This window comes from Scaptodrosophila lebanonensis, unplaced genomic scaffold (genome assembly GCF_003285725.1).
Source record: "Scaptodrosophila lebanonensis strain 11010-0011.00,11010-0021.00 unplaced genomic scaffold, SlebRS2 tig00000053-arrow-pilon, whole genome shotgun sequence".
Classification (NCBI taxonomy): Eukaryota; Metazoa; Arthropoda; class Insecta; order Diptera; family Drosophilidae; genus Scaptodrosophila; species Scaptodrosophila lebanonensis.
In genome coordinates, this window is record NW_022060548.1 from 9,502,734 (window position 1) to 9,514,804 (window position 12,071).

Below are 12,071 nucleotides of genomic sequence, written 5' to 3' on the forward strand. Positions count from 1 at the left end.
TTTAATTAAAGTAAAAAGAATAAATTAGTAAATATGGGGCGTTTTTCAATTTCTAATAGATAATATTTTTAAAAACGTTAGCCTTGAAAGGAAATAAAAAAAGGAGTAGAAACGTGAACAATTTAATTATTTAACAAATAACGGCCCTAATAACAGAATAAATTAAAAAACTGAATGAATGAATTTTATGAACTATAAATATAATAAATATAATTTGCTTTTGTAGCAATTTGTTTTATTTTAAAGCGAGAAACAAGTTTGTAATATAATAATAATTTCATATTTTTTTATTAAAAGAGACAACTGAACTGAAGCATTTTAAGATATTTTTTATTACTTTACTTGCATGTTTCAAAAATAATTTGCAAAATAATTGATAATAATTAAATAGACTGTTTTTTTTTTAAATTTAATTATCGCTTTTAAAGCACGCTCCCCACGCCCCTAAGCCACTGTGTTTTGCTTAGGCTGTGGAGCTGAGATTGCTACACACATAGACACACACATAGACACGACTAAAGCAGAGAGTGCTAATATTTTTCCCAGAGCGTAAGATCCAGTTGCGAAGCTGCGTGGAGATGGAAGCAGTGCCTCCCTAAGAAGAACAAAACGAAAGAAGAATATCCAAACAAAACAAAAGGGGAGCGACTAATTGAAGCGATCGAATGCCGATGATGTTTGTTGACCGGCGCGGCCGACGTCGACCAAATCAGTTGAAATCGGAGCGTCGCGAGAGACGGAACGCATATCGAATGCTCAACGCAACTACTTGTATATAGGCAGACAGACAGACAGACGGGCAGACAGAGAGACAGCCAGACAGATAGATAAGCGGAATTGAACGATCGATCGAGCGGAGACGACATTGACATTCAGGGCGACGTCATAAAGTGTGGCGCTAATTGATGCCAATATTTGTGAGGCCCCTGCCTCCCCCGCCCACCCACCATCACCATCACAGTTGTGACGACAACTGGAGGCCAAGCACGCGGGGTCAAGTGCTCGCAATTGAATGTGTCAGAAAATGAACCGTTTGGGGCAGCAGCTGTTGCTCTTGCTGTTGCTGTTGTTGTTGTTCTTTCTGGTACTCGTGCCCTCAGCGAGGGCAGCTGTTTGCGGTTCCATGGACCTGCAGCGGCCTGAGGACTTCGCCAAGCTGCGTAACTGCAGCTTCGTCGAGGGCCATGTGCGCATCGCGAATATCGAGGTGCCGGCCAATGGGAACCTCACAGAGCTGCGCTCCGAGTTGCTCGAGATTCGCGATTACCTCATGATATATCGCCTCAATGGATTGCTCACGCTGCAGAGCCTCTTTCCGCGTCTACGCCTCATTCGCGGCGAATCTTTATTGTTCGATCAGTACGCCCTCGCCATATACCAGAATCGGAATTTGCGCGAACTCGGCTTCGTCCAGCTTCGGCGTATCCAGCGCGGCGACATTCGCATCGAAAGCAATCCCCGGCTCTGCTTTGTGGAGACCGTCGATTGGGTGTACCTGCTGGCAAATACCACGCAGCAGCATTATTCGATCAAGGTGTGTATCAGAGTCTTCAAAGAACAACAATTCCAAGTTCTCATTAATTTATATAGCATGTCTTCAAAAAAAGGCACAACTAATTTAACAAAAGGTTAAATTTCGGTTAGAAATATCATTATTATTTCTTGCTAAAGTCATTTTTGGTAAAACATATAGATTTCTACAAGTATTTGCAAAGAGAGGCGCTTTTATTTTTTGTATAACACTCTACCAATAAATATCCCTACATTCCTGAATTGGAGGAACTACTAGGGGTGCTTCTCAAATATGTCGATCCATTTGTTTTTCCGTACGAGCTTCGATACCTTTTGATCAATGATAACTAAGCGTTTCAAACTACGTAAATATAATTGTGTTATCAACGTGTTTAGCGAGTTTTAATTGCAAGCCAATTTAGTTATAGTTGCCATAAGAATGATCTGTGCAAGAATAAATCTTACTACTCGTACCTCTTTCGCTAATTGAGGTATAGGAAAAAAATTTGATGCGACAGCGTGACTTGATGAATCTATTTTCGTCTGTCTGTATGAACCGCAATATCTGAGGATTTATAATAGCTAGTCGTATCAAATTTGGCATAGAGAGTTGTTGAATGGAAATGTAATTCCAGTTTACTGCAAAACAGATATAGCTTAAATATTTTAAATAACTGTCATAGAAACGATCGAGCTAAACATTAATATAACTAGCTAGTGCTTTGATTCATTAAAATAGATGCATAATATTAAAGAACTGTCAGAGAAACAATCTGAACATTGAATTCAATTTTTATATCAGATAGTTTTTAATTAAAACTGAACTATTTATCATAAAAAAATGATCAATAATTAATAAAATTTGTAAATAAAAATTGAAATATGTTCTTTCAATAAAATGTTTGGTTAATATTGAGAGATTTGTTATAGAAAGAAAAAAAGTACTTATATTGGTAAAATAGCAACAACTTGTATATATTTAAAAAGGCAATGATTAGATTTTGAACAAATTTTGAAAATGTTTTGTGGAATTGTTGTAATTTGGTGACTATAACTGAACGATTATATGAATTTCATTTTAACAGTTTGGAGCTAAGTTTAGAGTTCCCCTTAAAACTGGAATGTATTCGAAAAGGAACTAATTGATTTCTTTTTTCCTCCACGAGTATTAATATTTTCAGCTATATAGTCTTACAACTGTTTAATAATGGTTTGGTGCTTCAGAAATTTCAAAAATATACTCACTTGTTATTATATTCATTATAATAGAATGTTGTATATTATTTTAGCATAACATCTCCCCCAATCTGTGTCCTGTTTGTGACGGTCTATCGGCGGACTATGGATATCGTCAGAATACAACGCAGAGCTGCTGGAACTTGAACTCTTCCCAGCTCCGATATACGCCGCCCCGCACCTCTGATTGCCCAACCGAGTGTGGACTGACTGGCTGCGATGTGGCAGGCAAGTGTTGCAACTCCAATTGCCTCACTGGATGCTCGGCAGAGAACTGCAAGCTGTGCGCCAATCTCTATCATAATGGCAGCTGTGTGGATCAGTGTGTGGACAGCTATAGATATCGTAGCGAGTGCGTATCGTTTAAGGAATGCCGCGATTTGGGCAACATACCACTGGCCCGGGGCAATAGATGTTTGAAGGAATGTCCAAACAAGGAGCCACCCAAGCAGGGCATCAATGGAACGCTCCATTGCGAGATGGCATGTCGGGGCACTTTTTATGTGAGACGCGCCTCGGACTTATGGCCCCTGCAGGACTGCATCGCCATTAATGGTTCACTGATTATTGAATTGGTCGACATTAAGGGTGAGAATTGGCCGCAGTGTGTACGAGTGCAGCATATGAAATGATATAGTTTTGGGTTTTTGCAGAGAAAATTATACCGGTGCTTGAGCAGACATTGAGCGACATCAAGGAAATAACGGGTTATCTGAAGATTCAACGATCGGCGCAGCTGCTGAGTTTGACATTTTTCAAGAACCTGGACACTATACGTGGTGATGTGTTAATTCAAAACAAGTAGGTTGCTTAAAGAGAACGTCTGTCTGTATGAACGTCGAAATCTTCTTAACCCTAGACGATAGGCATATAACATTTGGCATGTAGATTTATTTTATAGATGTGTAGATTGGGTAATGACGAAACACATTATTATTTAAAGTGTAAAGCTGCCATAAGAATCTTACCAGCATTACCTTTATTAAGGTATCGGAACAAAATTTGTTAGGGGAGGGTGCCTTGATAAGGCCATTCCCGTCTGTCGTTACATTCGTCTGTCTGTATGAACGTCAATATCTTCTGAGCCATGACCAATAGCCATACCAAATTTAATATATAGATTCATTTAATCAAAATGTAAATCAAGTTAAATTATTTTAAATCCTATGATATGCTCACGCCTCATCTCTTCAAAGAATAGTCTGTTGTAATCATTTCATTTCACAGATATGCTTTCTATGTTGTGGATAATCATCATTTGGAACACATCTGGCCCTCAAATCGTCAGGTCGCCATACAGAAAGGCTCGATTTTCTTTCATTTGAATCCGCGTCTGTGCTACGAAAAGATTCTGAAGCTGGAGCCCATGCTGAAGGGCGCTCAGAAGATCTCTATTGCCGATGTCTCGCCCAATTCCAATGGGGAGCGCATCATTTGCGGAAAGGCGGTGCGTACCCTGGAGGCCACCATAGAGGATTTGAATTCCACAGCCGTGCGTATTGCCGTCAGTCTGATGAGTTGGGAGGACATTGAAACCCTGATAGGCTATTCCTATCATTATATGGAGTCGCCGCACCGTAATGTGACGCGTTTCGATGGACGACACGGTTGTGGACATGACAAGTAATAATACTTTTTACCTTCCGATAACCTTAAGCATCGCTCCTTTCCACTTGCAGTTGGCTTATGGATGTCTCTCCGACCAAGAATCGGCGACATGTGATTACTGGACTCAGACCCTATACACAGTATGCGTTCTTTGTGAAGACACTGACGCGCACCGACTACCACATGCAAATCGACGCCTATTCGGACATACTCTATTTTCGCACACTGCCCAGCAAGCCGAGTCCTGTTGCCCATCTCTACTGCACCTCCCAGCTGAGCACAAAAGTTGTGAGTGAACTAAAGCATGGCTTCTTATTGCTCCTATTCCTGCAAGTTGCAAGTTTCTTTCGTAGCTTTTGAATTGGTGGCCACCTCGTCGTCCCAATGGGGCCATCTCCAAATACATGATCAGCTCTGTGTGGCTGAATGTGTCGAAGGCGGAGGCGAACAGCAAGAACTACTTCAGCTTCAAGCCCGCCAAATACAGTGAGTGTCTGTGCAACGATTTGGAGCCCTACAATTCGGGTCCTCAGCCGGAGGATGAGAACTATTACAACAAGGAGCAGATTACCTATGAGGATGCTTTGCCGAACCTTATTTATGTTTCGTAAGCCCTGAAATTCCTGCAATCCCACATTTTCCAGGAGATATGAACATATAATTTTCAAATTTTAGACGCAACAGCAATAACAGCAAAAACGAAAAGTTTCACAAGGTTAAGGATTTTGCGGACCTTATAGCTGACCCCAAAGTATCGTTGAATGATAGTGTTAATGACGTCAGCACTACGACGCCAGCGCCGCTATCTAAAAATGACACCACAGGCGAAAGGAATCAAACATCCGAGGAGCAAAGCGAAAGCCAACTCGAAGCCAAGGCCGCCCAGCAATACGAACTCTATCGGCTGCAGGTGGAGCAGCGGGTGCGTCTGGCACAGGATACCGGCATCGAGGACTTTGTTATTTCGAAACCGGCGCCCCCTTGTGCGGATGTCCATGCCTCGGTGAGTCAGCAGCTTGAGGGGAAATGCGTGGTGGCCGAAGAATTGGAGGGCATTGAGGTGTCGGGCAGCCAGCACTACTACTGGCTAGAGGGGCTAAAGCCCGAGCAGGTCTATCGCATCAGCATACGGGCCTGCGTGAAGGACGTCGTGAACGGCTGTTCAAAGCCCTTCGAGATTCGTACCCAGACCACAAGTCGCACGGTGGAGGAATTTGTGCAGGGATATTAATAGAAATCCATAAACAATAAAGTGTTGTTTTCGAAATGTAGTTCAAATGTAACCTTTACTATCAGTTCCATAATTTGTTAAATCGATTCTTTTGTTTTTGAAGTTGGTTTAAAGGGTCTTTACTTTTGAATTGCATCTTAAAATCTGGCTTAAAGCAAAAGTCACGAATCAATATGTCTCTTTTAACAAACTAGATGAAAGGAATATTGGAGATTTCGTTTTGAAAGCTTAGATATCGAGTTTGCAGTTTTGAGAAACGAGTTAAAGGTAAAAACATAGCAATTCTAGATGAAAGTGACATCAAAGTTCCTTTGTTAAGGGTATGCTAATTTAATTTTTGAGAAACTATTTAACTATTTAATTATTAGCATTGTAACTATCCCGTTATTTAACTTCAATAAAAATAAGCGTTGAGTTGAATTTTGTCTAAAATTTGTAACCAAATCTTTAAAAAGATTAAAAGCCTTAAAAATAACATTAAACTATTCCTATTCTATTTCGCAACTGTATTTAGAGTATTTTTTTTTTTTGTCACTCATTCATTAATTCAGTCTAATAATGCTGTTAAAGCTATAAGTTATTTTATATTTATTTGGAAAGAGAGCTTTATAAGACTCATCAAACTAAAATGGCAAATACTAGTTTTTGTAAAGCGCGGGAACACACCTTACTAAGTAGTGGAATAAAAGCGTTCGTCGCTAGTGCCTGCAACTTGTTGGTACAACTGGTTACAGTTCGCAACCCATCATACATGTTGGTGATCCTCAAACAACACACATACATACATACGTTACATTTGCTGCAGAGAGCGCAGCGAAGGCAAGCGCTTTTTTCGCTCTTAGTAGGAGCAAGTGATAACGAATGTGAGCCGCGCAAGATAACTGTTATACATGCGATTGCGTCAGCGCAAGCTTACTCTTTCAGCATTGAATGTCATCTCAAAGTTTTCTCTCTGCTGCGATCCTTGTTGCACCCACGCATATTGGTATGTTAGGTGCGTTCTTTGATTTACAGTTATTTATTTGAATTGTTTAGCTACGTATTAATTTGCTGCGTAGTTAAAGAATTAGTTTCGCTTGACCTGTTGAGCGGGTCGCGTCGCTTTAAATTGCGCGAACGTGGTGTTAGTGTGTTTATTTGCGGCGCAATTAATTTTATTTATAGTTGATTTTGTTTCGGAGTGCCTTTTTAAATTTAAGAATAGAGTGATCTTTTTTTTATATATTTTTTTCAAGTGTTTGTGCGAAATATTTCATGTGTGTTAATTATTATTATATCAGTGCAAATTTTTTTTCCATTTTTTTAAAGTGTTTTATTTGTGATGTGACGTATTTTGCGTATTAGTGTGAAACTTTTCTATAGTTATATACAAGTAGATCGGTTGTTGTGACACGTAAGTACGCATTACAGTTATTAATAATTTATTTGTACTAGCATTACTTCTCTGATTTTCTAATCTAAGCAAATTATTTAAATTTGTGCAATATGTGCGCGTGTTTACATAGTTTTTCGACAAAATGGCGCTCTGACAAAGAGAAAGAAACGCAGATTGGGAAATTCAAAATTATACAAAAAGAGCTGGTCGGCTCTTCTCTCCCCTCCGCCTTCCTCTCATTCAGATTTCTTGATCCCACCCTCTTAATTTAATGCTGGCTCTCCAATATGTACAACGGTTTTCTGATATGCGACTTTATTAGTTGAGAGCGGCTTAAGAGCGATAACAGCAATGGAAAGAGAGAGCAGTCATTACTTTTCGGTTGAAGCGGGAGAAGGGATTTGTATCAAACGTGGCACAAACGAGTTGGAACGAACCAAATAGATCGACTTCTCTCAAATCAAATGAACAAATGATTAAAATAATAATAAAATAAACAAATAAGTGAATTCTCAACTGCATGCTATAGTATTATATTTTAAGAAAACATTTCTAGTGTTGCAGCAAAACTAAAACTGTACATCACAAAACTGGCTGTTACTTTAAATATGTTTTTATTCTAATTTAAAGGCTAACAAATGTTTGAATTACACTTTAAAACTTTGCATAAAGCTAAAAGCGCACATTGAATTTTGGTGTTTTATCTGGTTGTTTTTTTTTTTCGACAAAACATTTTCTGTGCACTATCTATGCTAATTTGTTTAACAGTTCCAAATCTGTCCCATAAGTAAGCCATTGAGCTTAACAGAAGAGCAGTTGCTTGCACACACAGGGTGATAACGACGGAGAGGGAGGAAGAGAGGGAGAGAGAGGGAGAGGAGAGGCAGGACAGCAGTTGGGTTTTAAAGGCTTAGTCTGTTTCTGATTTCTGACATTTTCAACAATAAGCCTACGAAAACTGAAAACAGTAACACCTGTGTCGCAACTCCCACAACCCGAATACTATACTTGCACGTACACACCCACGTCTTGTTGTATGCTTTGCTTTTTCCAACTTACGTCACTCGCAAACGTTGAACGCATGCCACTTAATATGCAAATATGCCCAAGCAAGGGAAGAGCGAGCGAGCGACTGTGTGTGTGTGAGAGAGAGAGAAAGCTTTAAACTTTAAAACACTGCCAAAAACTAAAAATAATCCCCGCAAACTAGAAACGAGCCGATCCCAACAGAGCCACAGCCACAGCCACAGCGACAGCCTCGGCCAGAACCAGAGCCGTGCCAAGTCGAGTACGTGTCATATGTCGCCTTGTTTGTGGTGAACTTTGGCGCTGCCTCAAATTTCTGCCGCACAAGTCGTGCCCCACTCAGCCACCTTCGCCAGTGAAGAAAGCAGCGAAAATGTTCGTGATTGACGGAAGTGCCGACGTTTTGAAAACGCGCTCTTTACACTCAGAGAAAAGTTTGTGATTTCTTTATTTATAATTTGTATAGGCAGTTAAAGAAAAAAGTCGTTGTTGAGTAAACATGTCATTAAAAGTAATTTCATATGGAAGGACAATAAGCAATAAGTATTTGAATGTTAAAAGCATATTCAAAAAGTTCATAACCGCTTTATTTTGACTTTGAGTCTATTTCGTAATTTTTTAAATTAATATTATTTAAATTTAAAGCAAACAAAAAGTTTGGAATTTATGTCTTTTTTGTTGCGTTTTTTAAATTTATTTATAATTAGTTCCTAGTGCGACCAGAAAAATTCTTATAAATTAAAAAATTAAAATAAACGTTTTTTTTTTGATTTTGAGACTATTTCGAAATTATTTAAATATTTATTATTTCAATTTTAAGCAAAAAATAAAATTGGAATTTATGTCCTTTGTGTTGAGCTTTCTTTTTATTTATTTATTTATTTTATTTATTTATTTATTATTAGTTCCTAGTGCGACAAAAAAGATTCTTATAAATTAAAAAATTAAAATAAACGCTTTATTTTGATTTTGAGACTATTTCGAAATTATTTAAATAATTATTATTTCAATTTTAAGCAAAAACAAAAAAATGGAATTTATGTCCTTTGTGTTGCGTTTTCTTTTTATTTATTTATTTTATTTATTCTATTTATTTTATTTATTTTATTTATGTTTTTTATTTTATTTATTTCATTTATTTTATTTATTATATTTATTTTATTTATTAATTTATTATTAGTTTCTAGTGCGACAAGAAAAATTAAAATAAACGCTTTATTTTGATTTTGAGACTATTTTGTAATTATTTAAATTAATATTATTAAAATTTTAAGCAAAAAAAAGTTTGTAATTTATGTCCGTTTTATTTATTTGCTTATTTCTTATTAGTTCCTAGTGCCACAAGAAAGATTCTTATAAATGTATGCACTAGTCACTAGTTTTGTGCGCGTGTTGTTTGCTTGTTTTTGGTTACCAACCAAAAGGATTTCCATTTTGACGCACATCCTGAGTCTGACGCTGACGCTGACAGTGACGCACGATTTAACTGCCTGAGACTTCAGGGCACGTCGATGTGGATGCTTTACGGGTTTTGTAAAGTGCACGTTCCTTGCCATCTTCAATTTGCCTGCTGTCTGCTGCCTGCTGGCTGCTGCCTGCTGCTTGTGGTCCTCTCTAATGGCAAATCCTAAACCAATTGTATTTCAATATTTCAATGTCTTGCGCGGCTCAGGCACGGTGTTGCGCCACCATTTTTCGCGCACTTCCGTGCGTGTTGCAACTTTGTTGCGGCATCGTTATCCTTGCACTCATTCGTTATCCATACGCTGCATTGCTAAGCACTTTACGCTTATATTTCTGCAGCCGTAACTGTCTGTCTATATGTGTATATGTGTGTGTATGTCTGTGTGCCTTGCATTCACCGCATCGTCAGTCAGTTAGACAATTTAAGTGAGTACTTCGGTGCGAACGAGCGTAACGATTTTGTGCCTCGCACTTCAATTGTCCTTGCAACAAAGCGTCGACATCGACGCATTTAACTTGGCAGTTTTCGTCTGCAAAGTAAAGGACCTTACAGGGATTTGCCATGCACGCTACTTTAGGCATTGTTGATTACATATGTAGTACTAGATTGCTAATGAATAGTCAGAAAATCGAATTAAAACAAGACCTTCTAAAACAAGAAAACAGAATAAGGCTAAATGAGTTAATTTTATTGAAGATCATCAACTTTCGATTTAAAACAATGTTTTCCACTATCAGGGAGCATTTCGAACGATTGTTTTTGTTTGGCCGTTGGTCAACATATCCTTTCGAATGGTGGTTTAAGTCTGAATGGCTTGTTTCATGGTCAAAAATTAATTTTCCAAAAGGGCTTTAGACATGCGGAGCCAAATCAGGTGTTTATGGTTAATGGATAATGTCAAAAAATAATCATAGATGTCATAAATGTCGACTTATTAGATGCTGCATTATCTAGCAGGAAGCTCCAGGAAGCTGCCTTCGTTTATCATTACCCGTTTCGGCTGGTGGCACGAATTGTTGATGAGTAATTTCCTCCCAATCGTAGGAACTTGTCTTTACTTTTGACTTCTCCAAACGATCTTGTTCGATTCATCACTTCATCACCAATCATTGTTGTGTAAGAAGTCTTAGTCCATTTCCGACTTCTATATAATGGCTTTAGAATGTTAGGCTAATTCCTATCAATATTTGGGAATTTCTGTACCTATTGCGCAAACACAGTGTTTCGTTGTATGGAGCCGACTGCTATGTTATTTGGAAGGAATATTAATAGAAGATGTAACCAACTAATAAAAATTGTTCCAAATATTAAAAAATTTTATTGAAATTTTTCCACATACACTCCTGTCTTCTGTTTTTCATAATTACATGCAAAAAAAGGCATTGCTTACAATTGAGACTACGCAGAAGACAAGAATGTCTCTAAAAGGAAGGCAGGATTATACCATTAACAAGACATGGCTCTGTTGCTTGGTAGACTATTTAGCTTAAAACTTGGCTATTTTCTTGGCATATGCTGCCAGCTTTTTGGTATGCGTTATAGGCTTAAAGTCTGCAGCCTTTGGCTTCCTTACCACCAGTTTCTGATGCAACAACTTAAGGCAGAGGCTGACTTTCCGCTCTCTGTTCTGAACATCAGTTGGCTTCTTCTTAGCCTTGTTGTTGCACATCTAGGATTTGAGGCCTTTTTCGACTTATTAAGAGCCATTTTGAGTTTGGCTTTTGCTTTTGACTTAGTATTTTGCGAGCCATGTCTGTTACAAAACAAAGGAAAAACAATTTCCCTTAAGCCACCTTTTTTGTTAAGAAAAACAGAGTTCTCGTTAGTAATTAAGTTTCGAAAGACAAAAATTAAGTAACCTTCAAATTTAGATTTAGCAATAAATCTATAACTTTAAATTAAAGCATTTTCAAGGCCTCCTCGCAGAATGGACTTCCTAAAGCATGCATGCTGTTTCTAAAACCAAACTGAATCGAATTGTGGTGTGATGTCTCTTCAATCCTGATTTCCAGCATTTTTACCCTCTTTTTTACGTTTAACGGTCACAGCATATGGATTCTATGTACCGTATATGTTATTCGTTGCGCTTCAATTTCCGTGCTATTTCCCAATTCAATTCGGCTGCCAGTTCATTGCTTCGTTATCCTGTCGTTTTGTCTGGCTTTGGATGAACAGCCAAACACCAATTGGCAATGCTAGATAAATGCGATGGGATAACAAAAGTTGCTGCTGCTGCTGCTGCTGCTGACCGCAACTGATTTTCATTTTAGTTAAATCGAAATGTGCTGATGTGGTCGTTCCTGTGCGGCATGCAGGAAGCGTTGCATACCTTAGGGCGCCAGCTCTAGAGCTCTAGCACTTGCAGTCGAAGAGACAACACGCTCTTTCAGTGGCAACAGCACTGCGTTTGCGCATCAAAATACACTTCCCTTCCAGTTGGAATGCTCTCGATGTGGCGCTCGTTGCTCTTAAGCTGCATTCATTATTTAAGTTGGTTCGAGCCAGCTCCTTTGCCTCTGCCACTGCCACTGCCTCGCCTCTGCCTCTGCTGCTGTCTCCCGACCACAAAAGGCTTTTGCCTTTTGCGTGGCTTTTGGCCCATGCCGTGACATGTGTTG

The 12,071-nt window shown here is 38.7% G+C and overlaps 1 protein-coding gene across 1 annotated transcript; it reads left to right on the forward strand.

Moving 5' to 3' along the window:
* The first annotated feature begins 739 nt into the window (after nt 1-739).
* Nucleotides 740-5,627, forward strand: LOC115623575 (insulin receptor). Its single transcript, XM_030517973.1, has 7 exons — nt 740-1,534; nt 2,802-3,336; nt 3,402-3,549; nt 3,976-4,371; nt 4,428-4,644; nt 4,710-4,963; nt 5,032-5,627. The coding sequence occupies exons 1-7, from the start codon at nt 1,013-1,015 to the stop codon at nt 5,585-5,587; spliced, it is 2,628 nt and encodes an 875-aa protein (XP_030373833.1). The 5' UTR covers nt 740-1,012; the 3' UTR covers nt 5,588-5,627.
* Nucleotides 5,628-12,071: the final 6,444 nt, after the last annotated feature.